This window comes from Naegleria gruberi (assembly GCF_000004985.1).
Source record: "Naegleria gruberi genomic scaffold NAEGRscaffold_15, whole genome shotgun sequence".
Taxonomy (NCBI): Eukaryota; Heterolobosea; class Eutetramitea; order Acrasida; family Naegleriidae; genus Naegleria; species Naegleria gruberi.
This window is the reverse complement of record NW_003163312.1, coordinates 213,858-231,664: the sequence shown is the minus strand read 5'-3', so window position 1 is coordinate 231,664 and position 17,807 is coordinate 213,858. Positions and strand designations below refer to the sequence as shown.

Here is a 17,807-nt window from a genome sequence, read left to right as displayed (position 1 = left end):
GCTCCATAACTTGATCTTTTAACATATCTAGTTCGTCCTTTCTACTTTGATAGTCAAGGAGTAAAGAGTCAGTTCCAACTAGAGGCTCCTTTTCTCTCATTTCCATGTTTTGTTTTTTTAACATGTCTCGCTCCTTTTTGATTCTAGTAAGCATGTCTTTATACTCGGTAAGGTTGATGTTTAGTTTGTCCAACTTCTTTTGCAATTCTGAATTTTCAGTCTGTACATATTGTAATTTTTCTTTAACGTGAGTTAAAATGTGGACAGTTGTAGTTTGTTTTTCTCTTGATTTCTTAAGGTTGTCTCTCTTTTCTCTCAACTTTTCCATTAGGGTTGAGTTTTCCATTTTCAGTTGTTCATAGTCCATCAAGTGAAGACCTTCTGAGAATTCTTCTCTACTCTTTATGAGCTTTTCTAAAGAGTCTTTTGTATTTTTCAGTTCAATAAAGGTTGTTCTGATTTCTCTTATCATGTCATCCTTTTGTCTGTCTCTGTCTATGTACTGTTCTATTGAGTTTGATGGAATTTTCTTACCAGTTCTACTATCTACAGCACTAAGAGCCATGCTTCTTTTGAATTCTCTAAAAGAGTTTTGTAATTCAGATGCATTGGTTTCTCTTTCCTCCAATCTTATTCTCATCTCATTCAGCTGAACAGCATTTTTTCGCCTCAATTCTTCCATTTCATCTCTTAATTCCTTATGTTCTGCCACATACTTTGCATATCTTTCTTCGACTTCCGAAGAAGGAGCAGTGTTAGCAAACCTTTCTGCTCCTTTTGTTACTCTAAATATTTCAGCCAATCTTTTTTGAGCTTTTCTGTGTTTTGAATAGATTGTCTCTCTTTTTTTCAATTCATCTGCATACTTTTCAATGTACTTTTGTTTTTTAAGGTACAGTAATCTGGCCTCTCTTGCTCGAGGGTCGTCCAAGTCCTCATCATCCTCCGAATCTTCCTCATCAACATAGTGAGCATCCTCATCAATTGTTTCAAATTCTGTAGATATATTCAGTGTACTATTTCCTTGTGTCTCTGATGTAAATTCTCCTTCATGTCTTTCTTCAGAATCATCGTCATCAGTTAATTCGTCATCTTCCTCTTCCATAACTCTTCCATCTTGTGCAAGAGGATCTTCCTCAGCATAGGATCCCTCCTCAAAAGATGATCTCATATTTGAATAATCATTAATATTGGAAGTGCTCTCGGGATCCAACATTGAGCTATCCTCCATCAAACTGCTATCATGTTCAGCCATTATTTTTGTAGTTGTTTTTCAAATTCAGTACTGTATTTTGGCGGGAAGATTAAAATCAAACACACTATACTATATTATAAAACGATAGGGGTGCAAAGCCATTAAATCTCGTCTTGACTCAAAAAATATGCCATCCAATTCAATGTTGTGGTTTTTCACACTATTCCAATAAGCGTTACCTCAAATTCAAGATAGCCATATCAACAATCAAGTTGATTAAAATAAGTAAACCAATATTAGTATTTAATAATAATAACAACAATTAAAAAGAAATATCGATATCAAATTATTTGATTTTTCCAATTTTAAAAAAATGTCTAATAATGAAAGTGAGAAGGATGTTTTTTGGAGTTATTCAACAATTCAAAACATAAAGAAAAAACAAGAACAGAATGAACCATTGGAATGGAGAGAATTTTTGCTATGGAAATATTATAAAACAACGGATCATCCTCTTCCGAGAGGAAATGTTACAGTCATTCAGAGTGAGGAGCATTTTGATGAAATAATTAATCAGGGAAAACCAGTTGCTGCTGCTTTTACAGCTCCATACAAGTATACTTGTGAATATTTGAAAAAAAAGATTAGAGAAATTGCACCACATTATAAAGATGATGCCAATTTTGTGGAGGTTGACTGTTCGATTACACCAAAAGTTTGTTATGAGAGGAATATTGTTTCGATACCTGCCATTGATGTGTTTTATAAACCTTTGGGTGCAACAAAAGTGTACAGATATAGATATTCATACAGTTACTCAGTTTATGGCTTTGGTTGCTTTTTGAAGGATTATGGATTCAGAAATCCAAATTCAATTTACTCAGATATTGGTAAGAGATTGGATGATTTACAAAAGAAATTCAATAATAATTCGTAAAATTAATCTATGAATTAATCTCAAAGATGAAATGAGTGAAGCTAACCTTACTTCTGTGTAATAAAAGAAATGCTCTAATTGTCAATACTGTCATCAATCTTCCCATCAAAAAAATGTCCAAAGTTGTGATTACCAGAAAGATACCAATCAGGACAGTCAACAAAGCCAACAATGCTCAAACACAACAACCAACAACACCAAGCGATGAGCAACCAACAAACAATCCATCACCTTCAGTAGTTTCATCAACCAATAATATCAATAACAATACCAACAACTTCCAATTCTCCTAACACTGCTTCCAACAATTCATCATCTACAAATAATACATCCACCACTCAACCATCAAATAATAATAACAGCTCCTCCTCTTTACCATCATCCACTACTGTACAATCTTCACCATCATCATCATTAACAATATTGTAAATGACAACAATTTAATAGAAGAGGAAGATCTCTACAATCCAAAAATCAATTATGAGGACATTGAGAAACAATCTATCAAATTCCGAAAATTCTCCAAAGCATTTGTTATTGCTAAAAAGAAGGAACAAGTGAGATTCTACCTTCCAAAAGTTGAACAGATTATTCTTCAAAGAGATTCTAAATGCTCAATTGTACCACTATCAATGTGTATTCTCTATCATAGACAAAATGGAGGTGAATATGCATTATGTATTTTCAAGGATAAGAAAATGACTGATCTATGTCCTTTGACTATTGAAAAAACAGAAATATCCATTGTTTTGAATCCAAGTCAGAATAATAATAATAGCAAACAGAGATCTGTTCTTCAAATTTTGAGTGAAAATTTACAAGGAATGAATGTGGAATATTACTTGCAATTTGAGAGTGAGTTGCAATTATTGTCAGTTTATACAGCACTCGATAAATCACTAATGTATAATGGAGTGGATATTAAGGAATCGATACCAAGTTTTAACTCACTCCTCATTACATACTCTTCGAGACAAATGAAGGATGAGGTGACATCTCCAAGGGCTCCTGTTAAATTCAAGTGGTGTGAAAAGTATGTGGAACAGTATGCTTCTGGATCGACAAGTGTTGTGACAGAGAGTTTGAGAACAAAGTCAACTGAAAAGAAACAAGTCAAATCATTTAGAAAAACAGAAGACAATAACGATTCATCTGATTCGAGTTCTGGAAGAGGAGCCAGACTTTCACAAACAGATAATTCCTATTCTCCAGTTGATGATACTAGACGCAGATATTTGGAAGATAATGATGACTCACTTGGCAGTCGTCACTATATTCCATCTGGAGATGATAATACAGACAGCGATGGTGGTAGAAGAAGACACAGAGAGGCAATCATTGCAAAATCCTCTCCTATTCAATCTTCTCCACTCTTGGAAAGAAAATTTTCTGAAGAAGACAGATACAGACCTACTTCCAATGACTCTGATGGAGACAGCTCTCCAACGCCAAAAATTCCACCACCTCAAGAGCAACAACCTACTTCCACCAACTCTTCATCAACAATCCAAGATTCGTCAAATAATTCAACTACCACAACACCAGGAAAGAAGGTTATCAAGAGAGTCATTAAAAGAGTTCCTGCAAAGAATGCCACAGAATAATTATCTAATAAATGAAAGTTATGTTATTCAAATTTACATATAGGCTTCCATACAGGCTTGAATGAATTGTTCCCAAGTGAACATGGCTTGTCCAGAGTAGTTAGCATCACGTGGAATAAATTGAGCTCTCATCAAACCCAAGAAAGCACACAATTCAATATAACCATCAAAATCCAAAGATCCCTTATTTTGGAAATCAAATAATTTGAACAACTTTTGAACAATTTGTGGTGAAAAATTGAATCCGACACGAGATAATGTAATGGTAACTTCGTTAAATTCAACCTTTCCTGATTTGTTTGTATCAACACTTTCAAAGCCAGCCTTCATTTGAATAAGATATTGATGGAGTGCCGAGTATTCTTCAAAATCGACAGAACCATTTCCGTTTCTATCAAACATTTTAACCAGTCTCTTAGCACATCTTTCGCTGAAAGAACCACCTTGAAGTTCGCTTCCAGGCATGGTCAAAACCTTTTGTAATTCGTTGTGAGTAATCTTTCCTGACTTGTCCAAATCGACAGCATTGAACAATGGTCTGAGGGCTTCGTTAGCAGCGTAATTAATGTTCATTTTCCTTTTTGTTGTTATTGAGTAAGGCTCCACCTTGTAGTAATACAATTTTTTTTAATATTTTTTATGATGAACGATATGCTGTGATGGACCATCTATAAATTCAATTAATTGCTATTGAGGGAGAGAAGGTTTTCCAAGTTCACTTCTAAAGCCAAGTGAGGAGATGAAAATAAAATTCTAGTTTTTCGTTTCGGTTAAGGTATTGGACAAACTAAAATGTTCTTAATATTTTCGAGAACAAAAATTGTTGTTGGTGTTTTTTGGCGCCAAATTCCATTTCTTCTAGATTCTGGAAAGCAAATTATCAAAAAAATGAGTTCAAAAGGAGCCTGGAAAAAGAAGGCCTCATCATCGTCTTCATCACGAAGAAGGAGTGATCCATCGAGTTTGGATGTAGAAGAATCGGATCATAAAACAACAACTTCGCGGAAAAGAAAACAATCATCAAATTCTGGGAAAAAATCACTTAATCTTGTGTGTAGTCAATCGGATGTAGATTCATCGAATAGCCAATATGCCTCTTCCCCTTCACAATTGTCATCAAATTCATCTTCTAATTCCTCTACAAGGAAAAAATTAGAGAAAACATCTCCCAGTGTATCTTGCTGTGATGATGAAGAAAAACCATCGAGACAGTGGAAAAAGAAATCACCTTCAAAATTTTCTAAAGTAATAGATGACGAAAGTGAGGAAGAAGAACCTGAAGAATATACCCCACCAAAAAAGAAAAAACATACCATTGTTATTTCTGATGAAGATGATGAAGATAGTGTGATGGAAACTAAAAAAGCAGTTAAAAATCGAGTGACACCCACTGGAATGAGTTGGTGTGAAAAGCATGTTCCTACAGATATTTCAGAGATATGGATAAAGCCTAATGTTGTTTCGGATTTTGAGGATTGGATTTGTAGTTATCCCAAGGATATTTCTTTCAAGAATAAGCCATGTATTGTCATTGGGCCAGGAGGATCTGGCAAAAGAACAATGGTTTATTTGATGATTAAGAAACATTTTGGATTTGGAAGAGTACATATCTATCACCCAAACAAGATCAACAAGGATGAACAACAAGTTGAGGACAATCAAATGGGCGAAACAAAGAATTGGATTGAAGACCTTAACAAGGGTCCAAATCCAAACTCTGTTATTTCCAGTTTTAGAGATTTCTTAAGAACAACCATTGTTAAAAAGAGTCTCAATTTATCGAGTAATAGTAACGATTTAGATATTTCATATGTTCAATCGCACACAAATTCAGATGTAAAGAAAACATCTACCTCTCTTGGAGGATATAATGTAGATATTATAGTGATCGAAGAGCTTCCACCTGTACATACCAAGCAACAAAAAGAGAAACTGTTTCAAGCTTTACACTATGGACTTTCATTATTACAAAATTTGGAAATTAACAAGAGGAAGAGATTGGTTAAATTTATTGTGTTGCACGACCACACAAATTCCTCTTCATCCGATTATGATCTCCTTGTAAATTATCCAAAAGAGTTTAGAGAAAGTTGTACTGTAGTCAAGATTACAAAGCCACCAAAGACGATTATTACTCCCATCTTGAAAAACATATCAAGAAAGGAGAAGTGCTTCAGCAAAGTTAGTGAAGAAGACTTTAATATCATTGTTTCAGGATCAAATGGAGATTTGAGACATGCCATCAATCAATTGGAATATTTCGTGTTGGGAGTGAAAAATGGAAAGATGGATTTATTTTCATCTCCTGTAAAATCAGACAAGTTAAAGAAAGTTGAAAAACAAGCAAAGAAGATAGCTGATTCAATCAAAAAAAAATCTAAGAATAAGAAAGCTAAGGAACAACAATCTAAAACTTTCAATATTCATATGGATATTGGTACAACCATTCATCACGCAGCAGCTAGAGTACTGTATGGAAAAAGAGATAAAAACACTGGAATTTTGGAATTTAATTTGGAAAAGGATGTACTCAATGTTTACAAATCCGAGAAAAATATTCCAGAGCAAACTTTAACAAATTATGTTCAATCCAACTCTCCATATTTTTGTAAAGATATTACAGCATTGAGCAAATCACTAGATGCCTTCTCCTTATCAGATAGTTCATTTGGAAGAAAAATGAGTAACACCTATGAGGATACACAACAAACTACCACTTTCAATGAGTATCAGTTTTTGACAACAAGTAGAGCAGTTCTTTACTATCACCAAGGTCACATACCTGATGCTAAGGGTTTAAAGTCAGTTTTGGCACCCAAGTTAGTCAAGTCAGTATTTAAAGAGCGAGAAGAAAAGCTTAAACAGCTATTATTACTTGTAAAAAATCAGGATAGTGACGAGTCAATGGTGAAAAAGGCTTATCTAGGTTTTTTACCTTTTGAAGATGTTTCCACTTTTTCACATTTATTCAATTTGAAAGAGACTCTTGCAGATGTTTTACCCTATTTATTGAGTATGCTACACAAGACAAGGTTGAATATTCCAAGTTATTTGAATATTAACGAAATGCACAGATACCCTAAATTCACCAAAAATTCTCTTTCTAGTTCTGACGATATTGAGACTTGTGATACTGAGGCCGACGATATTGCATTGTCCAGAGCTCTATCAATCAAACAAGATATGAGCCAATCTGTAGTATCTTCACTCGTAAGCTATCTCACTATGGGATTAACTATGACAGACGACGCTCTCTTCCCTGTGCCACAAGATGATACTATAGAAAGTGCCGAGGAAATTGAAGAGGATAAAATTGAGGACGAATTCGATGATGAGTTTTATGCTGAGATTTTAGATATCTTAGAAACTGAGGCTAAGGAAAATTGTACAGAATAATTTATTGCTAAGCATTATATCGAGTGAATGTTAGAACGGAATAAACTGGTCCATGATTGGATTTATTTGTCAACCAATTATTATTTCATTCCACATCATCCTTCGAGTCATATTTAGCATCCTCAATCAATACCTCATTATCTTCAGGTTGCACTTCTGGTTCTGGCCTTTCAAGTGGCTCCAAAGATAACATGTAAACAATCCTCTCACTGAGTGATAAGAAATCACTTGGGATATCCTCAGAAAGGTACAATGATTTCAACGTTTCAGAGACAGATTGAAGTTCTGCTTGTTTAACATGTTCCTTAAAGTAGTCTGATGTATCGAGAACAGTAAAGTAGAATTGTAAAATTGATTTCAAATACTTGAATTCTGCCTCTGTTCTAAAGTAATCTAACTTGCTTGGTTCCCTCTTGTATTTTGTTACGAATTGTGAATGGAGTTCTTTCAGTGTACGTATCAGGTATGGTGTTAAATCAGACATGAGTCTTCCAAATAGGAAATCATCAAATTTAACTGCCATTACCTTCAACAATTCAATGGTTCTTTGTTTTAGAGGAATGGCAGTTCTCTTTTGAACAAGATGAGTCATCAGCATTGGCCACAAAATATGTAGACTTGGTAGAATCTTATTTCCAGTGGTACTATCATCAAAATCTCTAATATTACTGTTTTGGAACATATTAATGGCATTCTCTATGATTGACAAGAATGAAACGGAGGTAATCAATGTATTTTGTGAACTGTTCATAAAATGTTGAAGTTTTTGTAAAATAGATTTCACGGTTTCAATTTCCTTTTCTGAGAGTTCCTTTTTGCCACTAATATCCAATTTTTCTCTTTCTATTTTCAGAATATTAATAGTTTTGATAATATTACCAAGAACAGAGAAGAGAGTTGAGAAGGCAGATTTGGAATATGATTTTTCAAAGGTCTGCTGATCGATAGCATTGAAAACACTTTGAATGCAATCTTCCACTATGGTCACAGTATTGATATATTGCGTGGCATTCGATTTCTCTTCAAATCTTTTACCCATCACATTGAATTCGAATAGGGTATTCAAAACACGTGGTATGTGAGGATAGACAGATAAATATTTGAGTCTGTATCTGATATCATCAATCATGTAATCAAAATTTGAAACCAAGATATTCATAACATTCTCTCTTGGTGTAAAGTTGTTATTTGGATAAAAGAAGAAGGAAATATTAGCAATAGTCTTGAAACAGCTCTGCGTAATATGAATGGATGAATATCCCAATTGATTCAGTATTGGATATAATATTTTAAGCAAGAACATGTCTCTTTCCTCTTCCTTTCTCTCAATAAATCTACAAACAATACTAATAGTTTCCAATAGTAAGCAGTTGGTTTCTACTGATTCTGATGAGTTTTCATTTAGTCTCTCACTGATATTATCAACGAGAGAATTGATGCAACTTTTTAGTTTGCTCTCTTCAGTTGTGGTATCTCGTTGCAGTATGCCTTCCAAGATACAATTCACAATTAAAATTGCTTCATTCTTATAGGAATGTTCTGCTGATTTTGCTGTGACAGACAAGTTCAATAAATAGTCAATGTAAGTTGTTGATTTCTCTCCAAGCTGTTTTCCAATTAATTTACAAATATTATAGACAACTTGAATCATTCTGTCATCAACAAAATGTTGGAATGATTTCTTAGGGTATTCATTTTCCTCTGTAATTGGATTGTATCGATCCATTTGGAGAGAAATCATTAGGGAAAGTAAAAGCTCGTGCATTATTTGCTCTGAAAAGACAAACTCGATACCATTCTCTGTTTGCAATATAAAATCCAAATAGTTGTGGAATAAATTATAGGTGCTTACTTTCTGCCTTTCATTGGTAGTAGTTTTACAGATATTAGGGATGGACTTGACGAGTTGTATGAAACTGTCTTGAGAATCGTTTGAAAATTCTGCAAGCTCAATTTTCCTTCCACCAGCCAAAAGGCACTCAACCAAGCAAGAAGAGCAACTATTGAGAGTTTGATTGCACTCAGCGAGAATTATTGAGCACTTGTCCAATATACATTGCTGAATTTCTGTCACATCATCAATAGAAACGCTAGATCCATACAGTGAATAAACCTCCATGCTAAACACCTTCTTTAGAAATGGTTCAAACTTTTCAAATTTTCCATTATTCTTATTCTTTTCGTCAATCGAAAAAACAGCATTAGATAAAGTCTCAATGGTTACAGATCCTCCTTCCATAATATTTCCAATTTCTGTGCTATTTGGTGCAATGTTAATAGAATCTGCACAGTTCATACATGTTATTAATGAAAATAGCTCAAAAGCAGCACACTGAACCTTTGTAGAAATATATGGTGGTTGAATGATCAATTTACAAACTTGACTGATCAGTCCAGGGAAAATTCCATCAATAATATTTGAGAATTCTGATGGATCCTTATGTGAAATTGCAATCTTTGTTACCTGCAATAGATCACAAATTGTTCTCACTGAAAGTTCCACCAATTCTCTATTTCTCTCCTTTGTTGTGACATCCAAAATCTTACTAACAAATAAACTTGTCGTGTGTAATGTGAAAAGTGATCCATTTTGTGAAGAATAATGGTTCCACTTTGAATTGATAAGTTTCCTGAAAGAATTGATAATTGATGTTTTCAATTCTTCTCCAGAACCAACTGACGTAGAAGTGAAAAGCTCTGTACTTCCACTTGTGTTGACATCATCTGGATAAGTAACATGTATTATGAAAAGTGACTGATAGAGTGCTATGAATTTCTCCAATTGATCCATACTATTCACCTTCTCAAAACAGCTAGCAAGACAATCCAAAGTATTTTCCAAAATTCTTACAGGTATTCCATTTGCGGTATATTGCTTTCTTCTAAAAATATAATCCTTTTCCAATATTAATAAAAGTGGAAATGTAATATAATCCAAAAATACATCCATATCATTTGTACTATTATCAATTAATTCTTTTAATTTTGTAATATTATTAATTAGACTTTTAGTGATTGATACCGATAGAGGATATGATATTTGTTGCAAGAGGGAGGCCAACTCGGAACAGAGTGGTTTAATCTGTTCTCGGAACAAGTTTATCACCTCCTTGTCCATCGATAACAGTTTTGATAGATTGCCTGTTGTTGGCTGTGGTGTTGATGGAAGCATTTTTTACAATATTTATTTACATTAAAAACTTAAGAGAAATTATTGAAACCTCTTCTTTGAGAATGTTTCAAAATCATCCAATTCCATTGTCAATTCATCATAAGCTTGTGCCCTAGGAGGTGGTATTTGTTGAATTTCTGGTGCAGTTTCGTCTGAATCCATTCCAAAATTTACACACTTATCCTCTTCTTGAGTATCATTTTCTATTACAGCAGTTGCAGTCTCGTCTATCATTATGTGTTGTTGTTGATTTTCATTGTGATGGGAAGGTTGTTGCTCAAAATTGTTTGGTCCTCGTATGTGATTCCGTATGGAAATTCTCATTTCTTGAATCATTTGTTCCTCATCCACTTGGGGTAATAAATATTTCTCATAGTTTTCATTGGAATTAGTAAACTTGGCTCGTTTTGGAGAAATTGGTATGAGGGGATACTTGGAATTAGTGGCAATTTTTGGTGGATTAATGTCTATTTGTTTCCTAACCTTTTCGATATTTGTTTCCATTTTGTTAACTAGGTTAGAAACTTCTTTAGAGAACTTGGATGTAGAATTTAAATATTGTTGTTGCTTTTTAGATTCCTCATCGAGTGTTCTTATCAGTGCTGGAGCATCTCGTTGTCCAATCGCAGACATGGTTGTATCTTTTGTTGTTATATCCGACTGAATAGTGTGATGTTTCATTAAAGTTTGTAATGTAGATAATTGCTTAGTCCAATTGTCAACCATTAGAGGTAAATTGAGCTTATTCCTTCCTCCATAATTGCTCACAAACTTATCAAAATGAATACTTGGATTCTCTTTTGTAATATCCTCTTTGAATATTTTCATTCTAATATCCTGTCCACTCGCTACATCATTAACTATTTCTCTCATTTCACCAGATTCTTGGTGATGGAGTTCAATCCTCTTGAAAAGAGAGGCTACATTATCCAATTGATTTTCTCTATAAACTGAATTAGACTCACTAAATAAGGAGGAATCAGTTCTCCTATTGAATTCTTTTTCTGCTGTGTCAAGCTCAGCTTCCTGTTTAATAATATCCTTGTATTCATTTGTCAAATTTTGAGCTAGATCCTGCCATTTCTCTTGTTTATCAACAGCTACTCTAGCGCACTCGATTAATTTCCTAGTTTGATTTCTTATATGAAGCTAATGATTGTATTGAATTTATGAGTGAATAATTAAATAAACTTACCATAATTACATTTTTTGCTGCCTTGGTTTCTTGCAGCTGCGATAATTGCTCAAATCTACTGAAAAAAGACTTGGGTATTGATTTCTGCAAATATTCAGCATGATCTCTTTCGAATACAATTTTTAGAGCATGAGTCGAAAGTTGTAAAAGTAGTGTGTAAAGACTAATGTCATGTGTCAATATATTCCAATAAATTTAACACCACTTACTTTTCACCATAAGCAGATTGAAGAAGAGTAGGTTGCAAGTTGAGAATATAAATACTCCCTCTGTCTTTCATTTCCTTCAACCACTGCATGGCAACAGTTCTAAAAGTTGTTCTTTGTTTTTTATCGGAGACTGGAAATAATAACTGAAAATCCTTCTCTGCTCTCTTTGGATCCAATTTTTGAAATAAATAGTGCATTATAATTTCCATTCCTTTAATATTTGTATTCTTGAACATGTCTTTATGAAAGGTCAGGTTATATCTATTTAATATTTAAAATCATCACAATGCATCATCACAACCTACTTTTGCTCGTGTAAGTGTGGATCAAATCCCAATAATAATAAATTTGAAAATAATATTGAATCACTTCCGATAGAATCTGAGAGTGGTATGTGATGAAGATAAGATTCAGATGCAGGCATTTTTTTAACAGTTTTTCCCGCCATTCATAGTTTTAAATTTAAAAAGTTTAACAATAAACTTGGCGGGATTGAACGATTAGAACAATCCAGAAAGAAAAAGGAGTTAGAAGGAAACAAGCTGAAAAACCAATAACAGAATCGAACAGTATTCGTATGTCATCGTTAATGATGAAGAACACTGAACTAAGGCAAATTCTTTCATCAAACTGCTTAATAACTCCTCCATTCTAAGGTGATTGTCTTTTTACCTCTTGAAACGGTTCTTCAAGGAACTCGATTCTTAATCCTACAAAAATCTATCTCACCAACAGCACAAAAAACGTTATACACAGAACCATTACATGATATTATTGTCTCGCGATGATGGACTGTAGTGAAAAGATCGAGCCGTTGTGATGAAAACCAACTTTAAAAAAAAGCCTTAAACAACAATTTTCCCGACCATCAATAGATATTCTACAAATGAGGGATATACAGATTCTCGATAAGATGATGGCAAAATTGCTTATTGCTATTGTCTTATGTTTGGCATATTGTAATAGTTATTCGTATGGACAGCTGCCTGCAATCAAAATTTCTGCTCCTACGACAGTCACTGTTAAGTGGCCTTCAGATGAAAACCTATTCAATCTTAGTGAATGGTTTAATTATTTAATCTTTGTTGGTATTGTTTTGGTTGCTATTATTCTGATAGGTATCTTACTTGAAATTATAGATTGTGGTATTTGGTGTTCGAGAAGAGTTTGTAATTGTTGTGGTGGAAGCAAGTTAAAGGTAAGTTAGAGTTTCACTTTCCCGATGGAATATTAACATGATGTGGAATAGAAATTTGATCCTTATTCTGGTCCGGGTTACTCTAAAAAGAGAGTTTGTTGTACTGGAACAGTTATTATCCTTATCTTTTTGATAATATTGGGAGCTGCTGGTGTTTATGCCGCATACAATGCATTCTTTAGTATTAATATAAGAAAACTCATAGATACTGGAAATGAAGTGTTAACGAACGTCAATGGAACTTTGAATGGTGCTGTTAGAGCTGCTAATGTTGGATTGCCAAATGCTATTTCAGAGACAGTCTCAGAAATTAAGAGTTTAATCATCAACCCATCTAAAGAAATTTGTGTTTCTATTGAAGGTATCAATGACATTTTAGAGGATGTAAGAAGCAAAGTTCAGGATCTGGAGGATAATGAACTTCCAAAATTTGACACGCTTCATGATGATGTTGCTGTCATCCTTAATGACATCAACAACAAGATAGTTTATGATCCTCAAGGAAAATCCAACCAAATTTCAGGTGTTCAATTTGATGTATCGGGAATTTTGTCAAAAATTGGGATAGCTTACGGTGTAATCAATCAGACAAAGATTAAGATTTCAGGTCAAATTGATGATTGCAGTATTTCTATTTCACAGGTTGAAGACGAATTTACCAACCCAAACAACAAGTATTTCACTTCTGCTGTAGTAACTGCTCAAAATTCAATTATCCAAACCATTAACCAATTCTCCTCAACATTACAACAAATTGGACTTGAACAAGTTTCACTCTATGTATCATATGTTAATATTGCCGACTCTGTTAGACTTGCAGTAGAATTGGTTATTGTTGCTGCTCCATTATTGTTCTTCTTTGCGGTAACTATTGGTATTTGTGCAAACAAGAAATTCTTGTTCAAGGCTCCAGCTTGTTGTATCTTTATTACCTTCTGGTTGTTTTTCATTATTTCATCATTGCATATTGCATTTTGGATTATAACTAAAGATATTTGTAAAGAAATACCTGCAAGACAAGACACTTTCCTTTCCTTAGTAGGTAACCTGACTGGAAATCCACTAGCTCAGTTCAACACAACCATCCCAGCTGCTGCAAAGGGTGTTTTAAATTGTAAATCTGATTTCATTACCGAAACTTTGGGTGGATCAGAAAAATCAATTACAACCATAAGAAGTATTATTGGTATTGACAGCAGCTTTTGTTCAAGTATTTCATCAATGACAAGTCAGATTTCTATATCTAAAACTATATCTGTTGGAGGTGACGTATCGACTAGTTTAAGTCTTTCAATGGATTATAACGCAATGACCAGCACTTTATACGCTGATATGGATAAATTCAAGAATGGGTTGACTGATATTAAGACTGATGCAGAATCCAAATTCAATTCCTCACTTGCAACAGCTCATGCTTCTAATCCAAGTTTAAACAGAAACAGCATTCAAACATATTGTGCTACTCACAATACCACCGATGTTTGTAAAAAATACCAAAATTATGTTACTGCAACCAACCAGATGACAGTAATTTTTGCTGATTTGGCCAAAGTTGATGCAAAATTAGTTGAATTGAAGAATCTGATTGATGTTATCAACTCTATTGTTGCTAACGATATTAAGACAGCCCCACAACAAATTACTGATAAGGCAAATGAGATTTTAGGTTCTGTGACAACTCTTGTTGCAAAGATCAACAACAAGGCACTTACATTGGTTGACACAGTTATTACAAAAATAATGACTGTGTTTACAACCCCACTTTCATGCCAATTTATTCCAAGTGCAATTAACAAAGTGGATGAACAATTCTGCAGAGGAATAGTTTTGGACTCGATTGTAATTGGTGTTAGCTCTTTTGTAATTGGTGTTTTGTGTGCTATTGGTTTTATTTTCATATTACTCATTGACAAGTACCGAACTTATCAACTTAAGGTTCAAAATAAGGGTAAAAATAAGACTCCAAAATCCGAAAAGAAGAAGCCAGTAGATTTGTTGCACCAAATTGAATTGACTGAGGATAGAGATAGTGAAAGAGCAAAGGGTGCTGCTCCTGCACTTGAAGATCTCAGTCCACCTACTTATGAAGAAGCCAGCGGCAATTTCTTCTATTAATTTTATTCCTCATTACTTGATAGATTCTAGGTTTCTTTTACTCCAACATGTAGATTTTGAATAAATTATTTTCCTAATTTCTTAACTTCATTAGCTTCCTTCACAAGAGTCAAAACTCTCTGTTTTTTCACATCTGGTAAATTGGTTTTAACAAGTTGGGTTGCTTTTTTCAAATCTCTTGTTGTTTTAAAATAGATAGCACCCATTCCGATAATCAGAGTACCATAAGAAATAAAAACAGTTGGATATGTGAGCATGTATCTTTTTGTTGATTCCAATTTTCTTTCAGTTAATATTTTGTAGTATTTAAAACAATCTTGAGCATATTCCCACGATGTTCCTTTATAAATTAATTCCTTCCCTTCATTCGATGACATTTTTTTAAAATATTTTCAAAAATCGAAATTGATTTTAATAAAAATAAGTTATTAATACAAAAATCAAGTACAAGAATAATATCACTACCAAAATAAAAAGTAAATTAGAAACATTAGCAAAAATTCTAAAGTCAACACCTTTTCCATATTTTTGTGCGTACTTTTCCGAGAGTTTGATTAATGGAACAACTAACCAAGAAATTTCATTGGATTCTATAGGTCTGTAAATAGCCTTCTTATTAAAGCAAACATCCATCTTGTCACATTTGTGCTTTCCTGTAACAACAAGATCTATTCCAATAGGTGTGAGTTTTTTCATTGACTGATACTCCTCATGATATGCACTACCCTGCAACTCCTCTTGAGCGTAAAAATCTGAAACTGATTGTGGTGTATCAATAAAGCTTCTAGGAGAATATATTGATGGTGTTTTGGTTACATCAAAATCACGAAGGTCTGAGAAAATGAGGGCAAGTTTAGAGGAAAGCTTTTTCATCAGCTTGATTCTGGTATCGAAATCACTTCGTAACGACTTGGTTCCTTTTGTGAAGAGATTCTTAATTCTTGGTGAGCTGCTCATTTGTTGGGATGTGGTAACTTGAATTTCTCCAATCTTGAATTGAACAATTTTAGTGAGATTATCACTGAAAATTAAAGAGGTGAACCTATTTTCGCCACAATGCTTCATGTGTGAAACTAAAGCGCCTTCTTGTAGTTCAGAAGATTCTATCATGTTATTGATTCCTTTCAAAATTTCCAAAGTATTTGATTCAGAAAATATATCTAACAAATCAGAAATACTTTCAAGATCAACAAGTGAAGTATTATAAACATCAGATGGGAATCTACAATTCATGAAATGGGAAAACAAAGATGAATAAAAGCACCAATTGGCTATCATATAAAATGGCCAAGGAGTATTTTGTCCCTGATCTGTCCTCCAAGGACAAAGAAGGGCCTTCCACAAACTCAAAGAGTATTTCATAGGGAATATCTTGTCATTTTTCAATCCAATAAACATGGTTTTCAAAAATCTGTATGCTGGATATTGCACTATTGAGTATGGTTCCAATTTAGATGAAGCATTATCTCTATAATTAGCTGCTAGTGTCAATTCATTAATAGATTTCATATTATCTGCAATAGTTCCTAGTCTTAATAAATGTTTAACTGTCACAGATGTGAAATATGTAAACTTGGTAGCATTCTCGTTCATTTCAGTAGAAAACTTTTCCAAGGTTAATAAAGCATAAATGTTCACTACATACAGAATAATTTCCTGCTCGTTCAATCATTTGATTAAATAAAAAGTCTGTCAAAATAAATAAGAAAGTATTCGAAATTTCTCTCTTGTAATCTTTTCTCTTTTCTAAAGGGAAGAAGAAATTTAAATATTTGCTAAACAAGAAAGTAGTAGGTGGCTTTTTGCTTGATTGCCTTGAAGCTTCTGGACGGATTGGTGCCAATTTCGATAAAAATCCCTTTTGAAAATTAGTGAACACTTATTAGATGAAACTTACAGCAAAATTATCAGTATCGGATGTTCTTGGTATCTTTTGCTCTGTTTTAAAACTCATCTTATTATTTGTCATGATAAAGTAGAAAAAACAAAATAGAAAATATTCGAACATGTCTTAAAATTATTAATATTAATATTCTAATATGATGATACTCACTCACTTGAATATTTTTACCATCTCCCATAGTTTTAATCTTTTCATTGAAATACCTAAATACAGGTGTATTAACATATATCCCCAATAAACTACTAGCATCACTATTCTTCTTATCTTTAAGTTCCGCAGTAAAGGTTCGCATTCCAAATGATAATCCTCCAACAGGGTAATAATAAGTGTTTTGATAAACATCTCCCATATTCCTAAAAAACATTTTAAATAGTGGTCCTTCCGGTTCTAATAAGTTGATCACGTATTCATACATGGTTTCATCATTCTCTGCAAGTACAATCCAAGGTGTACCAGAATTTCCAAATCCGAATAATTTAGAAGCAAGCTGATTCAACGATTGCACACACTCACTATATGAAGCCGTTTCCTTTGAAAGTGTGTTGAAAACTCCCTTCAAGGCTGTACGAGGGCTGTCGTGAGTGAGGTAGAACTTTAAATCATCGCTTGCCATCACTAATTTTTTTTTAATTTTTAATTTTAAAAAATATTTGTTTACTATTAACATCAACATGTTGATGGTGAATTTTTCTCTCCATCTTAATCACAAAATAATTGAAATATTAGAAATTTGAATGAGAGATTTCGGAAAGGGTGGCATGTAATCAAGGACAAAAATTTGTGAAAATGGAACTTGTAATTCCATTCAATTTTCTTAAATTTCTTCATTAAATGAAATAAGAACACACATGACAATTGAAAAGCAAGTCAATGAAGTTTGAAC

At 33.5% G+C, this 17,807-nt stretch overlaps 9 protein-coding genes across 9 annotated transcripts; 4 read left to right on the top strand and 5 right to left on the bottom strand.

Moving 5' to 3' along the window:
* Position 1: 1 nt before the first annotated feature.
* Positions 2-877, bottom strand: NAEGRDRAFT_2066 (uncharacterized protein; the record flags this gene model as incomplete). Its single annotated transcript, XM_002678932.1, has 1 exon — positions 2-877. A coding segment is annotated over one exon (876 nt), but the record flags the coding sequence as incomplete, so codon positions are not given.
* A 691-nt stretch (positions 878-1,568) lies between these two features.
* NAEGRDRAFT_65716 (uncharacterized protein) lies at positions 1,569-2,132 on the top strand (the record flags this gene model as incomplete). Its single annotated transcript, XM_002679055.1, has 1 exon — positions 1,569-2,132. The coding sequence occupies one exon, from the start codon at positions 1,569-1,571 to the stop codon at positions 2,130-2,132; it is 564 nt and encodes a 187-aa protein (XP_002679101.1).
* Positions 2,133-2,764: 632 nt separating this feature from the next.
* NAEGRDRAFT_65715 (uncharacterized protein) lies at positions 2,765-3,736 on the top strand (the record flags this gene model as incomplete). The annotated part of the gene is made up of 1 exon (XM_002679054.1): positions 2,765-3,736. The coding sequence occupies one exon, from the start codon at positions 2,765-2,767 to the stop codon at positions 3,734-3,736; it is 972 nt and encodes a 323-aa protein (XP_002679100.1).
* Positions 3,737-3,738: 2 nt separating this feature from the next.
* NAEGRDRAFT_36129 (programmed cell death 6 protein-like protein) lies at positions 3,739-4,363 on the bottom strand. Its single transcript, XM_002678931.1, has one exon. It carries the CDS (start codon positions 4,307-4,309, stop codon positions 3,770-3,772), a length of 540 nt encoding a protein of 179 aa, XP_002678977.1. The 5' UTR covers positions 4,310-4,363; the 3' UTR covers positions 3,739-3,769.
* Positions 4,364-4,528: 165 nt separating this feature from the next.
* On the top strand, positions 4,529-7,132 carry NAEGRDRAFT_47863 (uncharacterized protein; the record flags this gene model as incomplete). Its single annotated transcript, XM_002679053.1, has 1 exon — positions 4,529-7,132. The coding sequence occupies one exon, from the start codon at positions 4,529-4,531 to the stop codon at positions 7,130-7,132; it is 2,604 nt and encodes an 867-aa protein (XP_002679099.1).
* A 37-nt stretch (positions 7,133-7,169) lies between these two features.
* On the bottom strand, positions 7,170-10,290 carry NAEGRDRAFT_57589 (uncharacterized protein). The gene has a single exon (XM_002678930.1). The coding sequence runs from the start codon at positions 10,248-10,250 to the stop codon at positions 7,218-7,220; it is 3,033 nt and encodes a 1,010-aa protein (XP_002678976.1). The 5' UTR covers positions 10,251-10,290; the 3' UTR covers positions 7,170-7,217.
* A 53-nt stretch (positions 10,291-10,343) lies between these two features.
* On the bottom strand, positions 10,344-12,470 carry NAEGRDRAFT_47861 (uncharacterized protein; the record flags this gene model as incomplete). The annotated part of the gene is made up of 2 exons (XM_002678929.1): positions 10,344-11,453; positions 12,438-12,470. 2 exons carry the CDS (start codon positions 12,468-12,470, stop codon positions 10,344-10,346), a joined length of 1,143 nt encoding a protein of 380 aa, XP_002678975.1.
* A 124-nt stretch (positions 12,471-12,594) lies between these two features.
* NAEGRDRAFT_65710 (uncharacterized protein) lies at positions 12,595-15,021 on the top strand (the record flags this gene model as incomplete). Its single annotated transcript, XM_002679052.1, has 2 exons — positions 12,595-12,906; positions 12,958-15,021. The coding sequence occupies 2 exons, from the start codon at positions 12,595-12,597 to the stop codon at positions 15,019-15,021; spliced, it is 2,376 nt and encodes a 791-aa protein (XP_002679098.1).
* A 411-nt stretch (positions 15,022-15,432) lies between these two features.
* Positions 15,433-17,537, bottom strand: NAEGRDRAFT_65709 (uncharacterized protein; the record flags this gene model as incomplete). Its single annotated transcript, XM_002678928.1, has 4 exons — positions 15,433-16,626; positions 16,667-16,879; positions 16,919-17,031; positions 17,075-17,537. The coding sequence occupies 4 exons, from the start codon at positions 17,535-17,537 to the stop codon at positions 15,433-15,435; spliced, it is 1,983 nt and encodes a 660-aa protein (XP_002678974.1).
* Positions 17,538-17,807: the final 270 nt, after the last annotated feature.